The sequence below is a fragment of the Labrus bergylta genome, chromosome 8 (assembly GCF_963930695.1).
Source record: "Labrus bergylta chromosome 8, fLabBer1.1, whole genome shotgun sequence".
Lineage (NCBI taxonomy): Eukaryota > Metazoa > Chordata > Actinopteri > Labriformes > Labridae > Labrus > Labrus bergylta.
Window position 1 is genome coordinate 20,667,772 of NC_089202.1, and position 27,699 is coordinate 20,695,470.

General features: G+C 41.8%; 1 protein-coding gene across 1 annotated transcript in view; it reads left to right on the forward strand.

The window, feature by feature from the left end:
- The window catches only part of LOC109992029 (lamin-A), a 32,617-nt gene extending 5,094 nt beyond the window's left edge, over positions 1-27,523 (forward strand). Inside the window, 11 exon segments of the mRNA XM_020644500.3 lie at positions 17,465-17,621; positions 18,235-18,360; positions 19,053-19,223; positions 19,403-19,528; positions 19,756-19,976; positions 20,397-20,703; positions 23,539-23,646; positions 23,743-23,862; positions 23,960-24,019; positions 24,165-24,338; positions 25,130-27,523. Of these exon segments, the coding sequence (XP_020500156.2) occupies positions 17,465-17,621; positions 18,235-18,360; positions 19,053-19,223; positions 19,403-19,528; positions 19,756-19,976; positions 20,397-20,703; positions 23,539-23,646; positions 23,743-23,862; positions 23,960-24,019; positions 24,165-24,338; positions 25,130-25,165 (1,606 nt within the window). The 3' untranslated portion in view covers positions 25,166-27,523.
- Positions 27,524-27,699: the final 176 nt, after the last annotated feature.

A 27,699-nucleotide genomic window follows, 5' to 3' on the forward strand; every position in this document is an offset into this window, starting at 1 on the left:
GTGTGTGTGTGTGTGTGTGTGTGTGTGTGTGTGTGTGTGTGTGTGTGTGTGTGTGTGTGTGTGTGTGTGTGTGTGTGTGTGTGTGTGTGTGTGTGTGTGTGTGTGTGTGTGTGTGTGTGTGTGTGTGTGTGTGTGTGTGTGTGTGTGTGTGTGTGTGTGTGTGTGTGTGTGTGTGTGTGTGTGTGTGTGTGTGTGTGTGTGTGTGTGTGTGTGTAAAGACCAATAAAAATTTACAAACTTTGCGGTTTATGTGCCTTTTAATGTGGCTCGTTCTGAACTCTGCCGACGTGTATTTGTGTGCTCACTTTCACTGACTTCTCAGTGGTGACTCTGTCCCCGAGCTCGTCTACGTGTGGTTTGTAAATTTGCTCTGACGGGAGGTGTATGATGAGGTCGACTTTGTTGTGTGCTCTGGATAAAAAGGCCCAGAATAACCAAGTGTTGAGAGGTCATTAATAAACAATTTGATTATTCACTTCTACGACTTCCCTCATGTCAAAGTGCTTCTTGTAGTCCTCCAGCCACTTGGCAAGAAAAAGTAGCAGCAGGCCAGGCAGCTACACTGTGTTTCAAAAGGAAGCAGATCTTTTGACGCACGTGCGGTGGGAGAGAATTCCTCAATCCAGCCTGCGCCGGCTTGATCTGCTATACTTTCTCTGGCCTGTTTGCTGTTTGGTTGCCATGGTGCTCGGGGGAATCTTGGCTCGGCCGTGTGACGGGGTGGTGACTCAGAGGTTTTTGTTTTTTTTTGTTTTTTTTTTCCCTTCACGGCCTCTGGAATGAGGCTGACTGAGTTCTCACTGTAACGGGAAGTCAGGTTTATTAATACACACTGACGGGCCGCTGAGCTGAGCTTCAAGTAGCGACAGCAGCAGACGGAGGGGAAACAAACACTGGACAGCCACCTCATAATATGTTGACGTTTTTTTTTTTGTGTGTGTGTGTGAGAATGTCCTTGGTTATCTCCCTCATGACTGACAGAACGCACAGCAGCAGGTGGAGCCCCATCTCTGCAGTTCAGTTTCCTGGACACACCTGTTTAGCCCAAAGGCACGACACACGCACGCACACACACACACACACACAGGTTTTATATACATAACTATTACAACAAACACATGCTCTTCCCCCTAGAGGCAAAACCTCAAGCTGTTGGGCCAGAATGCCAACTTCTCTCCCTGCAGCACTATTTGACTTGTAAATAATTTAAAACTGTAGACAAAAGCAGGTGTGGGTGGTTTGAGGTGCTGTAAAATCAAGTCTAAACCTAAACCTTGGAGGCAGGAACACAAGAAAAGAAAAACAGGTCAAAAACAGTAGCTACGAGCCCCTGAGCTACAGTAGGAGCTACAGAGCTGCGTTCACAGGTTTGCCTTGTGTAGTCATCTTTCCTTTAATACCAAAATATATGTCTGTCTGGTGTCTCGTGCCCAGTCTCACCTCCAGCTGTGCTGCTGGCTGTGAAACTTGAGCCTGTGTGGGAGAACTGTTTCGTCAGTGACACCGGCAAGACTCGATCTCTACATCCATTTTCTTTACCGCTCCACCCAGCCGGATGAGCAGGGCGTTCTTTAGTGGTGAAGATGTAACGCTACGTAAGTCGTTTTCACGCTTGTCTTTGTCATGGCAGGAAGTCCTATGTGGACCGTAATGCTCACATAACAGTTGATTAATACGAAGACAAAATTAATCCACAACTATTGTGATAATCAATCTCCAAGCTGCTTGAATCCAATATGAATCAAAGGTAACTTAAGCTTTTGGGGAAGCACTTTTTGTTACATCCTCACATTGAATAGACGTAATGATAAATCCGTGAAGTACAGGAGATGTAAAGTAAAAGCCCTGGTTAAAGATCAGTGTTAGTAAAGTTGTAGTTTCTTGAATACATAATGACTTACTATAACGCTGTCTTCACACAGTGTTTTTAGATTGAAAGCTTTCACACCTTCCAGTTGTAAAAAGATCAACTTTGATGTCTCCCTGTGGCCATAGTCCATCTGATAAGGATGAGACTCAAGTTCTCAAGACTCAAGGTTCGTAAAGTAAACAGCCAAGCCCTTTCCTTCACATCAAAACTACTCTGCATGCACAAAAGCAGGGATTTGCCTCGTCTGACTTTGCCCCACCTGTTGGCTCAGTGCGGGTTTGGGTGTGGCAGCAGGTAGAAGGAGCTCTCTGACTTAATACTACAGCCAAAAAGTGGATTGAATAAACGCTGCTGTAGACACAATGAGGGCGAGCGTGTCCAGTTGCATCAGAACAAAAAAACCAAACTGAAATCAATACACAGATCTGGTGCTGCACAGAACATGCTCTTGAAACGTCTTCACGGATTTGTATGTGATGTTAAAGTCGGCTTTTAGCGTTCATTACTATCGCTAAAGATAACAGCAGGAAGTCCACGTCTTATAAAAGCACATTCCCATTTCCTTTCTTCAGAATATTTGCTCTCTGTAGCATACCCTGTACTAAACATGACATTGTCTGTTTCTGCAGTGCTGAATTGAGTTTTCATATGTCCTCATGATCTCCCACATTTCTCTTTGATTCTATCGTTTAGTTGTGTCCTTGTGAACTTGATTCCCCTGGTCCTGTTCATATAGATCTGTTTTTTTTTTTTCTGCATGTTTCTATAGTAATGTTAGAGCTACACAGGAGACGCTGACATTCAGGTTACTAAGGAAACAGACACACGCTGAGCAACGCATACAATGTGATAAACAAATATTTGAATATCGAGCCGACCTCGACTCGTGTGAGTAAAAAGGGGAAGTCATACAAGGAGAGAATGATAGAGAGTCTGTAGGGAAGTGGTTTATTGTGAGTCATAACTTGAGTTTCAGTGAGTAAGTTTTCTATATTTGACCGCAGGGAAACTTTATCCACGTAACACATTACGCATTAATGTTTAGGGAAACACATGATACCGCTGTGTTACTACGGGGGCCTTGTTATGGACAACAAGAGGAATCATTTGAAGCGCTTGTGCAGAGTCTTCAAAGTCTTTTTCCTAAAATGGAAAACAGCACGCCTGCAGTCCTCCCCTCTGATCATGCAGGCAAGCCTCTCCAGTGCATTTGCTGTTATTTAAAAGAGCAGCTCAAGTGGCAACAGTACGTCACTATGCTGAGAGATCTTTGTGTCTCTAAGAGTTTTAGGTGAAGAAATCACACAACGAAAGAATGACTTTTAAAGCAATGAAAACTCTTTAAATTCTCCAATAAGCCGACAAAGTCATGTATGTAACTTTCTCTTTAATGAATCATTTGTGGAAAAATGTTCACAACACATTTCCAAAATCCAAGGTGACGTGCCAGGACCAGTCCAAAACCCAGAGATTCAATTAACTGTCTTAAAAGTCTGCACAATTTAAAAGCAGAGAATGTTATTTCTGCGTTCTCTCAGACAGGATCCAAAGAAAGAACTGGATCACACAAATCACTCTGGGCACATTTATTTCGGTGCAAAGTGCTTTCTTTGGATCCTGTCCGAGAGAAGGAGTCCACTGAATTATATTTTGAACGTCTAATGTCCTTCTCTGAGAGCACTGGCCTCGATCTTTGGACAACTGAAACGCAATAATTTCCTTTTACAATGTCATTTTTTCTTCTGATTTAAAGAGATTAACTAAAAAATGAAAATTGTTAATTTAAAAAGGGATTTAGTTTTTCAGAAGCTGCAGAGTAAATCAGAGCGCATTACACCCCACACTTCTTCCCGCCAACATCTCAAAGGCTGATTATGCAGACATGCTCAAAAATTAATGACTGTAACATGCTCTTGTAAGGTCAGCACAATTACTGGGATGAAAAATTAATCGTGCCAGCTTTTTATGCTCCTGGTGTATCATTGTTTAAATGTCGAGAACATTGACTCTGACAGCTTTTTTCTGCGGGAAAACTCGCTGGTGTAAGTCTGACCACTTCATACAAAAAGGACTGCATCAGCATGTTGCCAGCAGCCATTAGCACGTAGCGCAGAGTAGCATTTATCCCTGAACTCCAAGACTCATCAGACTAATAGACCCTTTTCACAGCAGACGATTTGACTTGTTATATCAGGAAAATCAGAACTAATAAAGAAAACAGATGTGTGATGTGTTCCAGTAAATAAAGGTTCCCATAAAGCAGCTGTCAGGTTTTAATGTGGAGCAGGATTTGAAAAATGTAAAACACACTCCCCTTGTCCTCCAGAACATCGGCTGTTCTACGGTTTCAAACCGAGCTCAGCGTCCCGAGTCCCGCTCCCCGAGGCCACAGCATCCCCACCTCCAGCAGCCCGCTTCATGGAGCCTCTGTACATCTTTTTCTCATGCTGTTTGATAACTTCTCCTCTGTTCTCCTGGCTGCCTCGAGGGGGGAACCCTGTGTTCCTTTACGATGAGCTCAGCTTGTATTATGTGACAGCAGACAATTGCCTGTCACATCGAGTCATGCCGGGCCAGACGAGAGCTCCGAGAAGTGGCCGTGATTTAGGGTGTTATCCAGCAGGGATTCAAATTTGATCACTCTTTAGTAAGCTCAATGATGCTATTGAATTTCTTCTTGAAAGTAAGAAGAAAAAAAAAAAGAGTCCTTTCTCTTTCTTTCTCACACTTTGCATTTGAGAGCTAAGGATCATTTATGCCTGAATTATCTTTAACGGACACATAACTACATTTTAGTGCTTGTATTCTCCTCTGCTTCAGTTTCTCTACATTTCTTTTTAAACTACGCTGGAACAGACGCTCTATATTTGTATTTAGTGACAGCGATAATTGGGAGACGAACAGTAATGCACTTGAGACAAATTAATGTCAATATATAAAGACTACGAATACCAGCAATGATGAGTTTCATTATCTGATAAGTATCTCAATACATTTTTACGCTCTTAAAGGATAATGTTATTTTCTGTACTTTTTTTTTCATTACAAAAGCACATTAAGGGTATTGTGGCTGTGCCAAGTTTCCTCCCAATCAAAACAGAGCAGACTGCTGCCGGCTGATGTGCAGTGTCGATTCTACTGTTTTGGCCCTCAGGGGCCCCCTACTAGCCTGGGGCCCCAAGCAGTTGCTTGCCTGTCGACAAGCAGCGCCTCTGCTGATGGGATCAAAATATAAAAAAATATTTTAATATTTTGTAAATTGAGAGAAAGCCCATCACACAGTCCTAAGGCCACATGTTGAATCTTCAGGTATCTTATTTTGTTGACTTTAATACTCACAGAGTTAATTAATAACAACAATAGAAGTCAGAAAAATGCAGCAGGTCCTTGTATTTCCAAAGCCGAAGAAGCAGTAAGACTTTTCTTTTAGACTAAGAAAATAAAAAACTATCAGATCAGATGTATGTCGATCTACTCGTCATGCCTGGAAAATTTTATTTTCTTCTTTGTCTTACCTAACATTTATCTTCAGATGAGATGATTTCTCACATCACGGTGCTCTTAGCTTAACGGCTCAGAGTTTTATCATGATCTACAACAGTAACTGATTGTCTATCCACAGAACTAAGAGCTCACAGTACAGATGATCTTATAGATAATACCAGTAGGTGCTATAAGGCGCGGTAAGCGTGTGTCCTGCTGCTCTGGTGACTATTTGTTCTCTCTGCCCCAAACTGACTCCTCAGCGATGGAAAACAGATGTGGCAGGCCTGTGAATGTGCTGGACCACTGCTGCATGGAGCCGTCTCTGCCGGGTTTATTGGTGTGCAAGTAATGAGAGAGTGGGTCTTTGGACTTAGGCGGACCAGAACTGGGTACAGAGAGGAGGTTTTGGCAGGCTGCTGTACTGAGTGTGTGTGTGTGTGTGTGTGTTGGAGTGGAGTTTACACAGAGTTTCCATAGAGCCCTCAGAGCCCGCCAAGCCCTTTATGACTCACTCGCACATGGCCAGGGTAATTCAGTCTAAGATGGTGGGACTCCACAAAGTCTCTCTTTCTCTCTTTCTCTCTCTCTCACTCACTCACTTGCTCTCTCTCTCTTTCTCTTTCTCGCTCGCTCTTTTTGCCCGGGGACCTTCCCATTGGGAAGTGGGGAAGGTGGGTGCCCTGTAACCTGAACCATTCCTGTTACACCATCTGGTCAGTTATGCAACAATTGTTCGGTTTCCGAGTTTCCAGCTCTGCAGAAGCTAATTTACTCTGACATAAATGTACATCGAGCGGGGATGTTTGGATCAGTCCTGCTGTAGAATCTAAACAGGGCACTGAGTTCGTATGGGAACTCTTTCAGAATGTGAATCAAGCGGAGACGTCTCAGATGTTCTGCATTAACAGTCACTCTCATTTACGAGGACTGAGGAAATGTGATGAGGACTTAAAAGACGAGTGTTTACATCTTGATGTGGGGCCTCATCTTCGACAGCAGGGTTTTTGTTTTAAATGGACTTTGATAAGAAGTAATTGAAGAATGTAATTGTTAAGGTTGATCACCTTTATGTCCACTCCTCTGCTGCTGAACCGTTGTATGAATGTTTGTTGCAACGTTAATGCCAGGGTCACAAATTGTTCTTTTTTTTTTCTCCACACAAATCAAGACACACTCAAGTGGTTTGAAACTACATATTTCTTTTCACTGGTTGCCAGATGGGTGTGGTGTGCCACAGAGAGCACACAGTGCCAGAGTGAAGACAATCACTGGAAGTCAGTGCAGCATTATTTCCAGAGTTTTAACAGCTCACCTGACATGTCATGAATGTCCTGATGCGCATTTCTTCTGATTGTGTGTGCTTTTTTTGAATCAGTTTCCCTTCCTGTTTGATGTGTCACATACCAGTCGTTCAGCTCTTCCTTCTTTTTTTTTTTCTCCTTTGTTTTATATTCGATACTAGTCCATTTAGGTTTAGCGTGAGAGCAGCCCATCGTCAGGCTCGTCCCACAACCACAACTTGGTCCTGCTCCAAGCTTCAAATCCCCTTTTTTCTCCCCTCCTCCTCCTCCTCCTCCTCCTCCATACGCTAAAGAATGCTGACCAAAACTCATCAAACTCTCATAAACTCCACATGTGTTTTGTTTAGCTTAAAGCTAACAATAGGAGCAGTTACAATGAGACGGACTGCGTGCAGCTGGAGGTAGATCTGTTCCTCACTGGAGGGCAGGCTGGGACACAATCTGCCGTTAAAACAAGTGAAGGTGGAGATACACCCCACAGATTTCTTGTTCATGCAAATGACATTAAAACTCTAGGATGTCATTAGAGAAACTATTCTAAGCAGAATGATGGGAATAGACACTTTAAGTATTTTAATGACTGTGCAGCACCACATGCTGTTCGTGCAGAGGATTGATGCTTAAAATGACATTCTTCTTCTTTATTTTATTTTGTATTTAACCAGGTGAATAACCCATTGAGATCAGGATCTCTTTCACAAGGGTGATCTGGCCAAGAGGGCAGCAGCACACGTCATAAAAAGCATTACATGATGAAGAGACAGTTTACAAACAATAAGTTAAGAGAGAACAACAATTTACAATGTGCAAATTGACTGACAAATAAAGTGCAGAATGTTGATCACAGATTACAATTCAGAAACACAGGCACTGTCCAATTGTCTCGCGTTTTTTTATCTTTTAAGATTGAGCCAAAGGCTTCGAGCGTAATGAGATCCGCCATTTTCAAGTCCATGCGGTGGGAGCAGCAAAACTAAGCGCTCTTTTCCCGAGCTCAGTGCGGACACGAGGCACAGACAGTTTAAAGACATCACAGGAACACAAGGTTATGCAGGTTATACCTCTGTACTTGGATTCAGAGCGTTGTGGCAATGCAGCTGAATTTATTTTCTAAACATGTTTTAGTGCAAAAGATAATTGGAGATGGTTTATGTTTAGCTGTTGTTTTCTTTGTACTGCACACGTGGCTGTTTGTTACTTCCTGATCGAGATCTTATTTGGAACAGTTAACTCACATAGGAAGTAACCACAGTAATAACTGTCCTGTTTAAAAAACAGGGGAACAAAAGAGTGAAGCGGCTGACTCTGATTCTTTAACATCACAGATAATATTGAAAGTAGTTGTAGATGAGCACCCAGACCACCAGCGTGTGACTCACTGCTGGATGAATCATCAGCTAATCACACAGGGAGGAACAAGGCCTGTTTCATTTACCCTGTGGTGTCTGTGGACACACACACACACACACACACTCTCTTTTCAAACAGGCATTATAATCAGGCGGGACACCCTTCTCTTTCTCCACTTGTTGACTGACACTCTGTTTGAGGAACTGTATGAACAGATGCAAATGTTTGCAGCGATAAATGGGACAAAGAGAGTACTTTTTTTTTTTTTTAGCATGCAGCATTTTTTTTAGCATTTGTAGACAGCTTAAACAAAACCAGGAGTTTGACATGAGAGAACACCGTCGTTCTTCCTCCGTCCATGCCCCCCCCCCCCCCCCCCTCCTCCCTCTGTGGTCGTCCCGTCTGAAGTCTGGTTCCTGAAACCTATCAGACACAGTCGACATTTGCTCTGCTGTAAAAACCCAAAACACTGGGACTCTGTTCCCGTCTGCCACATGTGGACGTGTATGAGCGGCCTCTGGCAAAGGCTGCGTTGTTGTCCATTTCTTGTGATTTATCACACACATACACACACACATAAACACACACACACAATCCCTGTTGTTGTGTCCTGCATCCCTGAGGACACACAGGAAGCAGTCATGTGCCAGCCTGTTATATGTATGTTACTGCGAGTCATGGAGAAGAGGAGTCTGCTAATACGAGGAGGCCCGAATGGCCTCTTTTTTTTTTTTTTTTTTCTTTGATGCAGTCTGTGCTGCTCACATCGCTGTTCATTTAAGAGTGCTCACCTCCTCTTATCACGCGTATATGTTTTAATTTTGTATGATTTAAGGGCTCCTCTGCAGACCTCTAATGCATCTTTTATCTGTAGGTTAAAGTACGTTGTGTTATTTCAGTCCACTGGAAATGAAGCGAGGATCTGTTTATATCACTGTTGTGCACAAGTCTAAAATGTAATTTCCCCAAAACAAAGCAGTTATTTATTTAACTCATGATAAGTCTCGTGATCCTGAATGATCGAGGCGCTAACACTTAAAGTCAGAGTCAGTCAAAGAGATCATTTAATACGTTTTCCGCAGATTTCCTTTTCATATATAAATGTTACTATATATTTAATTTTATTTTGTAAGAAAGCTTTTACAAAATACCGTGCAGTGTCACAGTGAAACACAGAATTAAAAATGTTTCCAGTGACAACATTGTGAGGCTTTGTGCTCTCAAATGGTTTTATCATTTTTTTAATCAGTGGTGAAAAGGACCGACTGCCTCCAGACTCTGATTGTAAACCGTTCAGTACCTTCACATATCACTCAGTCGGCTGAAAATAATATCTCTTTTAGCTGTGATTTGAATTTTTTTTGATTATTTAACTTAATTCAAATTGAAATAATAAGTAGTATTAAGAATGTTCTGCATGTTGTCCTGGTGCCCGTCCTATTTCTGGCTCTGTTCTTTTTGTTTACTATTCAACAACCTTAGTCACCTTTTCCCTCCGCTGTTCTCGATATAAAGCAGCTTTGTGAATGTAAGTAAATGTTGTGACGATGGAAAGAGGAAAAGTTGGTGGTAATAAGAGATGGGAACATTTTACACAATCTGGGGGGAATTCGGGAGAACCCCTGTTTCTTTTTTTTTTTTTTTCCTCTCCTGGGTGTTCGAGCTGTGAGTCATCAGGAAACCCCACCCACACGTGCCCACACATGCTTGCCAGACGGGGTGTGTGATTGTCTGTGTGTTTATGTAGTAACATACCATATGGATCAATGGACACTATTCTTTGAATAGTACTACAGGAAATGATGGAGGCGATGTATTGTGTGTGTGTAACTATAACGGCCCCTCGCAGAGAATGGTTTAAACACACTAGCTGGAAAAACCTTGCGGGTAAAGTGAATGAGACGGACCCCCTCCTCCTGTCTCCCCACAGCTTCAGCAGATGTGCCCATGTGCAAAGTGTGAGCCTCCTCCCCCCCCCCCCCCTCCCCTCCTGCTGCAGGGGAGCTGCTCTATGGTAAACAGCACATGGATGCAGCTCCCAGTGGGTGCATTATGTAGCCATCGCCATCCCTGCAGATACTTTGCTTTTCAATGCAACATGTTTGTATACTTTATTTTAATTTGTCTTTAGTGACAACAAATAGTTCAGATAGTTTTTTTTAAATTGTAAAGAGCCTTGCCACTGTCCTAGATTAATTTTGCGTAAGTCCATTTCACATCTGATTTCAAACGTTTAGATAAACAGCAGATGACGCCGTCAACATTTTCTTTTAGTGCCAATTGAAACTGTAAACAGTTCAAATTATTCAGACAAATGGAAACAATGTTTCTGGAAATATAGGTCAAATAAATGTACAAACGTGTACATCCCCTCACTATATACTCTCTGAGACATTTATGTCAAATCCTCAAAGCGAAATGTCTAAAATATCCGTCCGGATGAAGGTAATGAAAGGAATGTGATTTATTTTAACATCGATGAACTAACCTTTCCATCAGGATTCATTGCAGCCAAGATATCATCCTCTCTTTTTCAGAAAGGATCTGATCAGTGCAGGAGAGAGTAGATCATGTTGACCCTCAGTACTGTGAGCGAGGATTTTTCCTGCAAAAGTAGGAAAAAAAACGGGGGAGGCTGCTCTGTCAGGGCAAAGGTCAGAGAATGAAGCTGTACGATCTCAAGTGTTTTAAATTTGGAGAGAATTTAAAAGCGGCATGAAAAATACTCGGCTCACAAAAAGAATTGTTTAAATGACGGTTTTGGTTAAGTTCTCACTGTGGATTAACTACACCGTCCATCAGTGTCTCGTTGAGCCCTTTCTTGGCTGTGTAGCTGCGGTAATTTAGTTCCCATATCTTGCAGAAATTACAGGTTTGTGTGTTTACGAAAGACAACACCCTCTCAGTGTTGAGATATTTTGAAAAAACCCTTCTGAAAAGTGTGCACTTTCTTTTATTATTTCATTGCATCCCCAGCGTGGTAGTAATGGCATACTAGCAGGCCTGACGACAAGGCCTTGGTTGTCACGGTAACGGCATAGCAAAACAGGAGAGGAGGGAGGCGGGTGGGGGGGGGCTGTGCTTTTTTCTCTCTTTCACTCTACGAGGCGGGGTTCGTTTCTCGTTACTGGGGTGGACAAAGATAGCTGTGAGTCATCCTTGAGGCTGGGAGCTGAGCCAACACATTCCTCCTCCTCCTCCTCAGATTTCTTGTCTCTATTATTCCCCCTCTCTCTCTTTTTTTTTTTGTCTTTCTTTTTTCGTATTTCAAATTCACACTCCCCCACCAGCCTCTCCTCTCATCTCCTCCTCTCTCCCCCCCCCCCATCTCACAATGTCTCCATCCAATAGCTCCCATTTTGTCTCTGCGCCTCAAAATATGTCACTTACTCTTTTGTAACGAAATGCCTTTAAAGCTCTAAAATTGCCGCTGAAGAGGCTGGAGTGATGTGTAAACCTTTATTATTTTTCAGTTATACTCTTTGTTCAAGGGTGCAGACTTTTGTGCGTGGGATAAATGAAGGCATGACAAAATAAGACGAGGTCTACACAAAATAAAGCTTTCCGAAATGACTCTTCTTTTTCCTGTTTTTAATTCCTCCTGTAACGGGGAATTGAGTGGGCCGCGCGGTCGAGGTGCCACAGAGGTCCTCCACTATTCACAAGCTGAGCATCAACTCGGCCGCCTTGTTTTACCCGCAGCAGATCTTCCTTATCTTGATGAAACAGGCTGCTGTTTGTCCACTTTATTTACCTAATTTCCCAAATGGAATCTGCAGTTGTTTGCTCCTCTGTTGGCTCTCGGCCATCCTCAGCACCACATTTGTTAGCCTCATGCTTACTGTGTATTGTTTCGTAAATATTAAAAGTGTGATTTTTTTTCAAAAAAAATTACCCGCACTGTGGCTCCACACGTGTTCAGGCAGGCTGGAGGCGTCACAGCTTTGACGGAACACACCGTAAACAGAAAGTCTGAGCATATTTATGCTGGGGCTCTTTAATTACATATTTCATACTGGATTATATAAACAGGTAGTTTAGACCTCACACACACACACACACACACACACACACACACACACACACACTGCACTGGATTATGTAAATAGCATGTAAGGACACACGTGTGCAGAGACATACATGGTAACTGGGCTGTAAGTATGGCCACATATACGTTTTATAACACATTTTGCTTGCAATGATGTCATACACACACACACACACACACACATACATAAACACATCCAGGGCAAAGAGGCTCTCAACATAAACGGCGCACACACACACACACACACACACACACACACACACACAGGGTTTTTGCGTCCAACACTCCCACACACTCAAACATGCACAAATTCACCCACATGTACACATCTACTTAAGAGAAATACACACACACTCATGCACACACTGACAGGTTTCTTTTCTTTTTTTTTTTAAATGTCCCCTCGTTGTCTTTAGACGCCTCACGCTGTTTTGAAGCAGACATCCAGGAACAGCATCCTGGAGATGCCAGAAGCAGAGATAACATGTTTAAGAAGAGCACAGAGCTGTCAATCATGGACTGTATGTAAAGGAAATAACATGCTCTAAAGCACAAAGTAACACTGCAAAGCAAGTTCATAAAAAATGGGGAGGTACAATATAATGAATGACCTTGTTCTTCTCCATGTTTGCAGTGTGACTGTAGAGGTGAAAATGTATGTCCGTCCACTACTCTGTTAAAAGCTGGAAAAAAACTCAACAGCTGTTTGATTGAATGCTTTGATATATTTTTCAAGTGTTCGTTTTCCACAGAGGAAGAATCCTTTTGACTTTGGTGATCCCTCTATCACCAGCAGCAGGTCAAAGTTTGATCTCAAAATCTACGAGATGGACACATGTTTTAAGATGTTGATATGATGATGTTCAATGGCTTTTATAGACTAATTGAATTGTCCAAGGATGATCTCGTCTGTGTGTCAGTAATATCTTAAGTTGAACTCCTGGATCATCGTCTTTCTTTGTTACTCCTGCAGAGTTATTCGTTAGTCAGTCGTCAAAACTTCAGAGTCAGAAATACTTCATCACCCTGGGTTAACTTTGATTGTTACAGTTGCTCTAACACACGGTAGAGCAGTAGAAATAAAGTAAATAAATAGAATATGAATAAACTAAGGAATGTATGTAAGAGATAAAGTTAATGTAGAATGGGAGAAAAGATGGAGATAAAGCGCAGACTATTAAAGAATGAAGCTGTGTGCAAAAGCGCAGCGAGTAAATAAGAAAATAAGCGATATATACAAAGCGCTGTATAACCAGTGGGATGTTACAAGAGTATTGCTGAGTATGTTTTCAATATTGCACATTCGACATGTGATATTCTCAGGAGCCTCGGCTAGACTTTGATTCCATAAATGAGTAAATGTTGGCACGCTAACGTGCTAAAGTATGATGCTGAACATTTGAACCTAACTTGCTAAAAGTCTTATCAGTCATTGTTCAAAGTCTATCAGGCTGAAGTTAGACTTGACACCACAGTGTCTTAATTGGACCTCAAAGAGCAGCGAGCATAGCTTCACCCTCTCCATTCTCTCAAGCAGACATGTTTTTCTCTCTGACAGCGTTTCTCACGGAGGCTTCTTCTACTGAAGGCGTGATCGTACAAGAAGTTTCAAACAAAAGAATTCTTCAAACTGTGACACAGCATGCCACTCTGAAGCATGGAGCCCTCTTTGTCTTGCCGTCATATTTGTGTATGAAGTGAACACAAATAGTCAAACAGAAAACCCCACTTGTGTCCATTAATTCCCTGCAGGAGTCGATCTGCTGGGCCCATTAGCGCTAATGAACATTACGGTCGCCACACGCGCGCGAGCATTCATGTGCCTGCAAGAATCAGACCGTTAAACTGTTACAGTGAAGAAGAAAGTAATCCAAGTCAAATAAGCTCTATTTCATTTATTGTATTCATCAGGGGACAGTGTGCAGTGACGTCGATCATTTATACAAAGAAAAATGAAAAGATGGTAGCAGCAGATTTAGCGAGTGGCTAATTTCCATCTGTAGTCATAAAACATAAAAGACTCCACTCAGCAGAGGACAACAAAGAAACGCACCTGACAACACTACATAAAGAAATGCTTTTAACACTGTGGAACAATGTATATCCTGCTCCAAATACTAAAACAAAACATGATTGACTATTATGTTATTACATTTGAAAGTGACCAGTAGGTACAAGTTCTTTACTTCACATAAAACATGCAATAACTGTTTTTAAAGTGGCCAAAGTACCCCAAACATCTATCCAGGATCAGACACGTCTGATTGCTTAAACATCGCTGGATCAACAGTGGTAGTGTGTGATACTTTAAAGCTTGTGAGCGAGGTCTTCGATGGCCTTATACGGAAAGAGGGTAGAACTTTATGTACACACACTGTTTGACCCCAAGTTGTAAACAGTATTTAAAAATGTGTGTGCTCACCTCACCGATGCATTTACTTTTTTTACAACCCAGTGAAATGTAAAGCAAACTTGCCCCTCTTTGTTTCAGTCTCATTAAGAAGACCTGTTTTTTTTATTTTAGAGTTTATTGTTGGTCTCCATAATATGTTAATTAGCAGCGTCGTGGTGGATTTAAATACAGTCTGGAAAATGAGTTTTCATCACACCTCCAGAGTTACACAAGCCGGAGGGAACATGACCCGACCAGAGGAGGTGAAATTCATTATCCTGTTACAACACAAAGGAACAGTCTTTAAACTTCTTACAGTAGAAGACATGAATCATTTCACCTCTGTAATCTGCCGCTCATGTCGCTGTTTTGACACTTTGGATGGCCGACATGTTTGTAAGGGGCGACCGTGTTACTGTAGCTGCAAGAATTCAGGGAATGTTTGGAGCCGTTAACGTGGTGAGTGTGTGTGATTTCTGACACCATAATCCCAAGTACCTGCACACCTGGATTGTAAAAAGTTACATTCTTGTGTCTCTTTTAGGAGTCAAAGTACTAAAAACATTTCTGTTACAGAATTGACCCAATTCTTCGAGGAAAAGCTCGCCACAAAAAATGAACATCACTCCCTTCAAGAGGACAGAATTGAATGTGAGACTTTGTGTGTTAGAGAAGCGACTGAGGTTATAATACATAAAACATTGAACATACTTGCCTTTGAGCAACGCTTTCACAACTGGGTTTGAAATAGTAGAAGCTTGTTTTCATAAACTAGTTAAGTTTTTAAATACGAGTCGGTGCTCTGCTGCCCAAAAACTTTGAAAGTTTGAACATTGTTCATTCAGACTCCAGAAAAGGTTGTTGTTAAACTACTATAGATTTAGGGGCTGGTTTATCAGGTGCAACTAGCAAAATAAGTGCAGTGTCATACAATGAGGGTAACATGACATTGAGCAAGTGTGTGTAGAACTACTTAACAGACTCTGAGTTTTTAAAGATGCCATATTATCCTCATTTTCAGCTTTGCATGATTACCCTCAAAGAACTCCTTATTTATCTCATACTGGTCTCAGTAAAAACCCAATTTTCTGGCACCCCTCCCCCTCACACTCCCCACGTGCCCACTTTCTTCTGATTGGCCAGCTCTCTGGAAGCCTTCAGAACGCTGCAGGGCTGCCAGGGGAGGGCTGCTCTCCAGCGCTGGGAGAAGAGAGCACTTTTAACGGCTTACGTCGAGGCTTTAAAAGGAAGCTCTCGAGGAATTCATGGTTTCATATCGGAGAACTGTCTTGTGATTTTCAGGACAAGCTGTTAAGCGCCTTCTGCAGACTCATCCTGGGACTACACCTACATACGTTTACCTCATGAGATGAATCTTTGCCTGCTTTTTCTTTTGGCATTCAGCCTGTGAGTTTTAAACAGAGGATCAGTTCAATTATATGTCAACTTTAAGTCCTTTAAAGAGGCAGGATGTCCCCGCCTCCTCCCCAGACCTTCTCGTACTCGCCTCTTTTTATGCCATGATGCTTATTTGATTTGGATCCACTCAAACACTGGACTGTGTCTCTTCTTGTTGAAACTGAACAATGAGAAGTCTGCCTTCTTTTTTTATTTTTTTGTTTTAATTACCAATTCAGGCCCTCTAAGCTTGAACTTACATCTGTAAAGCATCACAGACATGTTTTCTCTGCTTTTAATTTTTGACTGTTTTTTTCTGAACATGAAAGACTCCATCCATTTTTGCTCTGTTTCCACGCTCTCTCACACAGAGTGGTTCTGTTTCTCTTCAGTTTTTTTTGTCTAAACTCTTTTAAAGCAGAATTGCATTTCCAAGCCTTGTTGGAGTTCATTGAATGTAGTAATAGGGATTGATGGCAGTATCATAAACCAATAAACTAGATTGTAATTTCTTTTGAGGCTTATGAATGGAGTCATATATTTTTTTAATCATTATCCTGTAGTGGAGTAACTTTGTCCTGCAATGTGTTGGTACCACAGTTAAACAGACTTCCACTCACTTTGCTTTCCTGTCCTTACACTGGGCTAGTAGTCTAACTGGTCGACTCTGAGGTCTGTGTAAGAAGCCTGGAAGCTATCTCCTCTGGCAGATGGCCGTTATTAGTGACAATGAAGACAAGCCCACAGGGCTTAATAGAATAACAGTGAGCCCATTTCCTCCCTTGCTGTTCATGAACCACCTATACTGCTAACAATCTCTCTCTCTCTCTATTTGCTCCGCTCTCTTCTACTGCTGGGAATGAAGTTTTTTTTTTTTTCCATGGCTGCGTCCAAGTGTTTCTTTCCGAAACAGAACATTAAATTGGTTCCTGTAGTGATTTTAGAGAAGAGGCGGGGCGCACAAGCACATGTGCAACAAACGTGAATTCTCTTAATTCAACACAGCTTCCCCTGAGATGGAGTTTCATGAACTCTTATTCAGCAACGAAGGCTGATAACAGCACGCTGATGTTCACAACAGTAGTGAACAACTGCGACTCTCTTACTGTACAATGGCAGTGTCTGTGTCGTCCAGCACCTCTGTCCCTGCAGCACCGTCATCAGGTTATCAAGTTTCAGCTGAAGCAGAAAAGAAGGAGCAGCTTTCAGAGAGACCTGATGGAAACTAAAAAAAATACATCTTAGATTAACACATAATGTTGAAGAGTAGACGACAGAATGTTCCTCTCATATCTGTGTAGCATCAAGTCAAAGTGTTTTAGAAAAAGGCAAAGAAATGTATTTCTGTAAAAAAGGATCTTAATTTCATCTTACATTGGTTTGATGTTTTCTTTTTTACATTTTGCATCAGCACTTTGTTACTTCATGAAGCAACATGATATAGATCAACAACTAAAAGCAGGACTTAAGCTGTAGTACGTCAGTCATGAAAAACCTGAAACAAGCTGCAAGACGGGGCAGAAATAGGAGACGTAAACAGTGGGTGATCATGAAATGTACAAAAAAAAAAAAAAGAGATCAAACTAACATCCACATCTCCTGTGTTTTTGTTTTTACAGGAACAGTAAAAAGGAGGCTGACCTGGTCGCCGCTCTCGCCCGGCTGAGAGACCTAGAGGCCCTGCTCAACTCCAAAGATGCTGCGCTCACCACCGCCTTGGGGGAGAAGAGATCCCTGGAGGCCGAGCTCAAGGACCTCAAGGCCCACCTGGCCAAGGTAACAAGCATTTTATTTTTTTAAACGGATCTGAGGTGGTTGTTTTATGCAGGAGGGGTCCGTTTCATGGCTCAGGGCGAACAAAAACTGTGGAAAAAAAAATCTGAATTCATGCTGATTGATATTAGTGAAGGTACTTGCAATGACACAATACAAGTTGTCTTCCTTATAGCACACCACCGTAATTAGAAAGGTCATAGTTCTGTCACTGTTTACATCTGATTATAAGACTTGCATTGATTGTTTTGGGAAGAAAGTTATGACTCCTTGGTTCCAGTGTGGACACTTCAGTGATCATACATAAACCCTCCAGGCAGTTGATTATGAATGGAGACAAGGTGTGGAGGCAGACCAGGTTGCATTGTCTGCTCTTTGTTTTATCAATGAATTTTACCTCAGGACTGAGTCTGATATAGTAATGGCCTTGCTCCACCTACTGGCCTCCTTTGAGAACTACAGGTTAATGATTCGTAGTCATAGTTAATAGCTCAAACGATGCTGCTGATCTCATCTTGAGCTGTGTTTGATTTATTTTTGTTTCTCTTACATGCCTTCATATAAAGAACATTTCCTTCCTCGTCTTCTCTCTCCTCCTCTCTCTTCTCCTTCCCAGTTGGACGGAAACTTAGCCGATGCCAAGAGGCAGTTGCAGGACGAGATGCTGAGAAGAGTGGACGCAGAGAACCGCCTGCAGACTTTGAAGGAGGAACTGGAGTTCCAGAAGAACATCCATGCTGAGGTTCTCACTCTTCACCTCAACCCCTCTTGTTTTTTTTTTATTTAGCTATCTAAGTCATCCGTCCTACTTTTCATCTTTTCCACAGGATATTGATTCACTTCCAACAACCTGCTTGTTTGTTTTGCATTCCTGATGCAGATCTGACCCTCAGATGCACCTTTTTTTTTTTTTTTTTTCCTCCTTTTATTTCAAGTTTATTTTTTAACATAAATGATAAAATACAACGCAAGTCAATATTTATGGATTGCAAACGTTTTACATTTTCACGCATTCTCCACAATATTGAAGCCTGACCAAAACTGACTACAAACGAGCGTTGTCCAAACTTCAACATAATAATCTGGAGTTGCTTTAAGGTCATCAGAGTCTGCTTTGTCTGCCCCAGCTCTGTTCTTCTAAACAAGTAATTACTGCACAGCAACAGACTGATCAATGCAATTTAGTTTATTGACTGAAGCTGCTTCTCTACAGGTGAAACTGTTTATAGTGCCTGAAAGAAATTAAACCAAACTTCACCTCAGGCTCCAGGGCTCTTTGTTGCTTAATAAACTAATACATTGATTTTAGAAAGTCAAATGAGCTTCTTAACAACACAAGTCAACATTAGACTGGACACAGGCATATCCAAGAAAATGAAAGTGAACACTAATGAGACTCAAAGTCATTGCCGATCTTTCTGTTTGTGTCTGCAGGAGCAACGGGAGTTCCAAAGCCGGCAAAAGACACGCACTGAGGAGTTCGTCGGGGGGCGATCGCTGGACTTTGACAGCAAGCTGGCTGAGGCCCTGGCTGATCTGAGAGTCCAACATGAGGAGCAAGTCCGTATCTACAAGGAGGAGATCGAGAAGACCTACACCTCTAAGGTACGTGGGGATGCTGCAGGGGAAACAGCTCTCCATTATTATTATAGTCAACCACACACATCTGTCTTCTTAAGCGTTTTTGATTGTGAAAATATAATAGTAGCTCATGTGTGCTTCAAAGAGCACAGTTTCAATGAGCTGGTTCAGTGCGTTAAACCGCTGCTCTCTGTGTCCGTCAGTTGGAGAACGCCCGTCATTCAGCTGACAGGAACAGCAACCTGATGGGAGCCGCTCATGAAGAGCTGCAGCAGACCCGGGTCCGAATCGAGGGCATGTCAGGCCAGCTCAGCACACTCCAGAAACAGGTTGACACACTCGTACAGTCACACTATCTGTTGCTGCTTGTTAATCTGTCTGCTTGATTTATTGACTGATATTTGCATGAATGCTGCGGAACATCGTTTATCTTACACCTCTAAGCAGCATTGAGTCGACGTGCCTGATGAGGTGAAGCTCAACAGTGTGCAGCCTGCTTGACTGACGACTCCTAATCAACTAACTTCTGTGCATGTGGGTGTTCTCTTTCATTCAGCTATCAGCAAGTGAATCCAAGGTGCGGGATCTGGAGGAAGCTCTGTCGAGGGAGCGGGACATGATGCGGCGGCGGCTGGATGACAAAGATCGGGAGATGGCCGAGATCAGAGCTCGGATGCAAGTCCAGTTGGAGGAGTACCAGGATCTGCTGGACGTCAAACTGGCTCTGGACATGGAGATCAATGCTTACAGGAAGCTGCTGGAGGGAGAGGAGGAGAGGTGAGGTTGTAGGAAATACACAGCCACCTTCAGAAAGATTTTTTTTGAAGGTTGTTAAAGGAAGGGAGGATGCCAAACAATACTCTCTCTACCCAGTTTGCCCATTTCAGCTGATCCGTGGCTGATTTTCAAAAAACAGAGAAGCTGCATACTGCTTCAAATCTCCATGACTGTAAATGTGAAATTCCAGTATACAAAAGGAAAATAAAAGGAACAGACAGACTCAGTAAACATGTACAGAAACCGACTGAGAACCTGGCACAGACTACAGTTCTAGTCCAAGTATAGTTGGTTACATAAGCAGAGTGAAAGAACATTAAGGACACATTGTTCATCATCAATGTGTGACAGATCTCTGCCTGCCTTGCTCTAAACCTATCATATAAATCTCTCTCTCTCTCTCTCTCTCGCTCTCCTCAGACTGCGTTTGTCACCCAGCCCTCCTCCCACCAAGGTCACAGTGACACGGACCTCCGGCTCCAGCCACAGCCACACCAGCCGCCTGCTCAACTCTGCCATCGCAGCCTCCAGCAGCCGCAACTCCTCCGGCGCCGCCAGCACCAAGAAGCGCCGCCTCAACGACAACGACAGCGAGACCTCCAGCATGGTGGGGGGAACCGTGACCAAAGCTCGCATCAGTCAGCAGGCGTCAGCCTCTGGCCGCATCACGGTGGACCATGTCGACCTGGATGGCAAGTTCATCCGTCTCAGCAACAAGGCTGACGAGGTGAGTGGCTCTTGTCTTTAAGTTAGCGCTTTAGAGCATTTAAACTGTAACGCAGTGAAATGGAGACGAAACTGCTCTTCAGAGGTGGAAAATCATACTGGCAACCTCAAACTTTCCCCTTTTTTTATGGATTCAAAGACAACTTTTCTTTCCTTCAACATGCAGCTCCTTTTAATAAAGACTGTTCAGCGGTATCTTTAAACTTTTACCAACAAATTTACGATTTCAAACAAGCATGCCAGGATAAGAATGACGATGATATTTAACATATTTGCTTGCTATTGGTTTTATTTTGAATCTGTATGTGAAGAGCAGGGAGAGCTGTGATCACTTGTAGCTTCTGTCTGCACATTTTAGATTAATCCTTTTTTTTTCTTGTAGGCTGAATTCTCATATTTGATTTCCTGTTAAGAACAAATTCACTTTAAAACTAAACAAATGTGTGGATCAGTGCTTCACAATAAACTACTGAACAAAGAGACACAGACGAGACAACACAGATATGTGCAGAGATGTATGTTACACTCGGAGTGCAAACTCTCATTCAAATCAATATGGAATACAAACCGGGTCAGCAGTCATCACAGGCGTAGGCCAGAGAGTAAAGTTGTGTCTTAAAGCAGCTTTGAAAGGAGCCGAGAGATCCTACTGCTGTTTTTACATTCTCTGAGACTATTCCTGAGTCTCGGTGAAGTTACAGAGATGGACCTGTATCCATAGTGTTGGAGGTGGGCGTGGGACGGTTAACAGACCTCGATCTGAGGATCTGAGGGGGCTCGCTGTGCTGTGTGATGTAGCACTTCTGTAACGTATGTCAGGGCGAGACTCTGCAGGGCTTTAACCCTGAAGCTTCGGCAACAAAAGGTTCCCTTCAAACTCTTAGCACATTCATATTATCTTCCACATTAACTGGATCAGATCCTCTCACCAGCTTCAGTCCTGCCCATGAATACCAACTATCAAATGATTTTGGAAACTTCAGAAACGAGTACATAACATGCATTTTATAGACTTAACCATTTTAAGTGTACTCGTTCCAGTCACATGGCTTTAATCGGATCCTGTATTGTTGTTTTTTTTGTCACTACCTCCCCTTGTTGAGAGTGGGATATTTAGATTAGGCAGCCTTTACTTAAACTCCCTCTCTGGAATTGAACCCTGATTCCCAGTTCACTGGAGTCACCCTGACGGGAACACAAATGACCATTGACAGTTTAAAGGACAGACATTTAAATACAACGTCTCCACATGGCCAGCGGTCTGCTTGAGGTTATCGATAGTCACCGACACGGTGGGATGTTTTTCATCCTCTAGAAGCAGTGCAGTTGAGGTCGTGTGTGGAACTCTATACATTAAGTGTGGCTACATAGGTACAGAAGTTATCAAAGTGTTCGAAAGTGGAAACTTTTGATCTGTGTGTTATATTAACATACTGTTGTAGCTCCTAACGCATATGAATGGTGTCAAAATAAATCCAGGGTTTGTTTGGTTGTCTCTGCAGCTGCATCAAAGTGTGATTGTGTGTGTGTTTCAAATGCACGTATAAGAATAAATAACGTAGCCTGAACTTGATTAAAGTAAAGTTCACCTTTCATCAATGTCGATCAAACAGGACACAAACTCACTCACACAGAAGAGATACAAATGCACCTACAATAATGTGCGCTCACTCATCTGCAAAATTGTGCTTAAACATGCATTAACACTTCACTGCGGTATTGAAACTCATGCAAAGAAATGCTGCTGCATCTATGAGGTGTAATATATTAGTTCTATCACTTTCATCTAACCCACTAATAACTCTCATTGGTGTTCATATGAAAACAAAGAGGCCATTGAGTTGCATACATTTGGTGTTTGTCTTCACTAGCCTCAACAATGCCCCCTGGTGGTAACTTTGAAAACAGCATGCATTTGTTCCATGTTTTAAAAAAGAGATGGCTTTGTCTGGTGGGATGCTGTTAAAGCAAAAGTTATATGATATATGATGAGGTTCAAATCCCCCCCCCTATAAAAAAATCTCTATCAAATGACATGCTTCAGATAGATATTAACATTAGCCATGGCTATAGATGAACAATGGAAGAATAGCCTGAAATTAAACATGACAGACAAAAACAAGTCCCAAGTGAGCCATGAGGTTTAAACACACACATAAGAATCTTTTGATGAATACAAGAGTCCAGAGAGAGAAACTGAATGACAAACTCAAAGAACTGTCTTTTAATCCCTGTGAGCAGGTCAAAAACCTCGGTGTCATATTTGACAAAGACCTCAGCTTCCTACCTCATATCAGGGATGTTACAAAAAAGGCATTTTATCACCTGAAGAACATTGCCAGAGTCCGACAGTTTCTCTCTCAAGCCAATGCAGAGACACTTATTCATGCTTGTATCACTTGTAGAATTGATTACTGTAGTGCTCTTCTTTCTGGTCTTCCCAAAAAGAATATTTTCGCAGTTACAGCTTCTACAAAATTGCAAAAGTTTGCAAAAGCAAACTCAAGACCTACCTTTTTAGTAGAGCTTTTAACTGAATCTGATTTCATCTAGTTTTATTACATTTTGAACCTCCTGTGTTTCCTCATTTAGAATGAATGATAGTGTTTCCTCAGTAGCTGTTATTATCTAGTTATTTTTACCTTAGTTTTTGGATTGTGGGATAGGGGTGGGGGAGGGAGTCATGTTGTTGCTGTTTGATTAAATGTTGATGTAAAGCACTTTGGGATACATTTGTTGGATGAAAATTGCTATACAAATAAAGTTTGATTGATTATCAAATCCTGGGGAGTATGCAGCACTTTAATCTATTGTTTCTTTTTCTTTTTTCTTAAAGGACCAGGTTCTGAGCAACTGGCAGGTGAAGAGGCAGGTTGGAAGTTCGACCCCCATCTCCTTCAAGTTTCCCCACAAGTTCACTCTGAAGGCTGGAGGAAATGTCACTGTAAGTCTACACCAGGAGTCCCCTTTTTTCTGTATTGTGTCAAGCATGGCAGTGACATCATAGAAGTTTTCAAACTGTATCTTTTGACGTATACAGATCTGGGCTGCTTCTGCTGGTGGAACCCACAACCCTCCCACTGACCTGGTGTGGAAGAGCCAGGACTCCTGGGGAACTGGTGACCTCCTGCAGACCATTCTGATCAGCGCCAACGGAGAGGTGTGACTCCTCCCGTGTTCGTTTGAGTTTGTTTTAACTTTCTGCCTTTTGAAAACACAATTACTTCATTAATTGGTCTTTTTTTTTTCACCACCAGGAAATGGCCATGAGGAAAGTGACTCGCACCCTGGTCTACGATGATGATGAAGATGACATGGTAAACTTTTCCTAAAAAATTCCAACAATAATATATGAAATAAATATATATTAACAACAGAATTCTTAGCTGGCTTTGGCTGCAGCGTCTCCCAATGGAGCTGCTGGGTTAAGTTTCTCACACTGCTGTTTGTCGCCCCCTGCAGGGAGCTCACAGCACGAGCGGTGCAGATAATGAGTACAACCTGCGGAGCCGCACGGTGATCTGCGGCTCCTGCGGACAGCCGTCGGGCCGTGAGGGAGGTACTTGCAGCGGTGGTGGTCTAACTGAAGGCCTCGGAGGACATTTCATTTTCATGGGCAACAATGAGCGCAGAAAGGTACTGTTCAATTATCTTTTTACAAAATGTAATTGTTTTAATTATTATTTTATTACTGTATATATCTATGTGAGATTCCTTTGATGATTAAACTCTAAAACAGGAAATATGTAACCTTTTTTAATGTAATTAATCACAAATCACAAATCAATCAATCACAGATCAGTTGTACAACCACAAAAGTGACTAAACTAGCTCCATCAAAACAATTAGTGTCACATCTGTGGGTAAGTTAAGAGAGAGAGAGGGAGGAAGACCACTCTCACAATGCAGAGCTTTGGCCAATGACACCGGGCCCAGGTGTTCTCAGTTAATGACGACACAGCCACACCTACCTGCACCTGAAACACACAAACTAGCCAACAAGTAAAACAAGCAGGGTCGTCACAATACTATAAGTGTTGCTGGAGCTTTTGGTGAGGTTGAGCCAGAAAACCGCACTCTGCTTCTTAAAAACACTGCACCATCTAAACAAATAAAAAAAAAAGTGGTATGCATTTAATACTGAATAAAATGTTCTGGATCAATGTGGAAGTGTACCTCGGTTGTAGACACTTATTTTATTATATTCTCACGTGCGGCTGACAAGCTGTTAAGACATTTTTGGAGTGAACATTGCTTGAGATGACATCATCACTTTGAGGAAACCTTTGAGGAGTTTAGATGCAAAGGTCGTTACGCAAAGAGAACAGAGTCACGACCATGACAAGGAAATAAATGTGTTAGTGTGACCGTGTTTGATATTCTTTTTTTTTTTTTTTAACACTTCACTGTGTCACTTTCTGTTTCAGGCCGGTGTGAGCCCCGAGAACTGCTCCGTCATGTAAACACCACCACCTCACCCGAAGCCCCCTCCTCCTGTAGCCCACAAAGGAGACTAGTTTTCTACAGTTAGGATGTTTCCTCTTTATTTTTTTACATGATCTCGTCTTTTTTTTTTTGTACTCAGATTTAAACGAGGGTTGAATTTGCTTTGAGGTTTTGGGAAAAGGGCACAGGATTTTCATATTCAGCTTTTGAGGTTTTTTTTAATATATATATATATCCAAGTTATGTTATTGCATGTGTGCCATGCTAATGCTTGCTGCTATATCCTGCTCCTCTTGCACACTCTCTCTCTCTCTCTCTCTTACACACACACACACACACACACACACACACACACACACACACACACACACACACACACACACACACACACACACACACACACACACACACACACACACACACACACACACACACACACACACACACACACACACACACACACACACACACACACACACACACACACACACACACACACACACACAGAGCTCCATTGACCAGTGCTTGTGCTTCGATCAGAGCCAGGGTTTCATGTTTAATGGCCAGGCTGTCAACACTCAACACGCACAGCTAGTGAACCCTGTCAGGTCTGTGCAGCCGCACAGGCGACAGAAGAATGAGCCCTGTGGGGTTTCTTACGCAGGTTTATCAAAATAGATCAAATCTTTTCAAAATGATGTCATGTTTACAGTAGACATTTACTGTCCTTGATTTTGAATTGTATTGTGCTATTCTGAAATGCTACATAGAAAAGAAGATTTGGGTTTGTTTTTTTTTGTTTAAAAAAAAAAATGGAGTAGGAAATGTGTCTGACAAAGTTCTGTAAACTCAGGGTCCTCTGCAGGTTCTTTGTCACCGTAGCGGTAGACATGCATGTTGTCGTATCTAGATGACTTTAGGCTGTTGGACAGCTGTGGTGCATGCAGAGAAAATAATTAATTGAGATGAATATTTTTGCATGCCAGAGAAACGTATTTGAACTTCTGCAGAAATAAGGAACTAGTCTTGGTCGGATAAGTCTTGTGTATCTAAGTTTAAGAATATTTAAATATGTTGACTTGTTTGTTTTCTCTTTACAAAATTCCAAAGATGTTTTTTTTGTGATGATAGGAAACTGTGGATTTGTATTTTTTTGGGGAAATATCAGGAATCAGTATTGAAACTTTGCGTCATTACTGACTAATTTGGTGCCATAAATAGAGTATATTTATAGGATTTCTCAGCTCATTCAACCAAATTAACACTATTCTTACAGAGATGCTGCAGTAGTTTTTTAACATATTTTTTTACAGACTGAAAGTGCCTTTTAGAACGGGAGAAAAAATGCACGTCACGTTCAGCAGTCTTGTGACTGTCAGCTGTCCTCTGGTTTGCGTTGCTCCTAAGAACTGGTCATAAGGGCTTTTATTTCTCCTCTCTTTTAAGCTCGCTGGCTTAAAAAAAAAAAAAAATCCCCTGGCATGATTTGGGGGGCCTGAGTAGGATTGTGGGGTTTGTATTCTTTGTGACTTTGGCTTCATGCGCTGCTTTTATTGAGGGCTTTACCAATTATGCACAGCAGGTAGATTTGTACTGTAGTCTGGCAGCTTAATTCATTTATAAGCATATCAAAGCATTTATGGAAAATACTTGATCGCTCTTGTTGGTATTTTTTCTATCTTTTTGTTCTATTTTTTTTTTTTTTTTTGTATTTCTGCCATGTTAGGTTGTTTTGTGTGCCTTAAGGAGATGTCTAACTTTGACACTATGACCCCCTAAAGTGCCTTAGAGATGTTTAATGAAAGGGGTTGAGTTTTCTGCCTCTATGACACTGATTTATAACACTTAAACAAAGCATTTCTCACGTCTCGTTCATGTAAGGTCATGAGATGTGTTTACTTTATGTTATTATAAACTCAGAAGAGATCATTTACAGGGAGAGTTTAGGTTTTTTTTAAGGCTGTCTGATTATAAACCAGGGAGAAGTTTCTTCTTGCCTTAACGTTTCTCAAGACCCTGACAGCTACCATACATGACATCTAAAAAAAAGAAGTCAAGTTGAAGTTAATGACCACGATGTTCTTACCCTTACAAAAAGTCTAAAAGGCTTTTGTGGAGCCTCCCTGTTGAAGTGGATCTAGCTGGAGTCCTGGAGATTCTTCAAAGGAGCTGAGGATTTGTTAACGAAAAAGGATTTCTTATCGTAATCCATTAATGCCAAAGTTGTAATTTGCTTGAAGATGGATTTGTGTTTGTTTCTATTCTCAGAATCGTGTCAGAATTATGGGAAACAATGCCTTCAAGTTGATGTAATGAATTATTCCTTTTTTTTCTTTTCTAAAAACAATGATGAGTAAAAACGTCTTTTTCTTCCAGCGAGTGACTGCTGTCCTTATTTCCTTGATGAAGTCATGTAAATTATGTCTGCACACAGGGACCTCTATTTACCGGCAATGAGCTTCATTCGATTTAAATTAAATGCACAACAAACACATTATGACAGTGGCAGTAGGGAATGACATTCAGGAGAAGAGCCACAGGCCGGATGTGA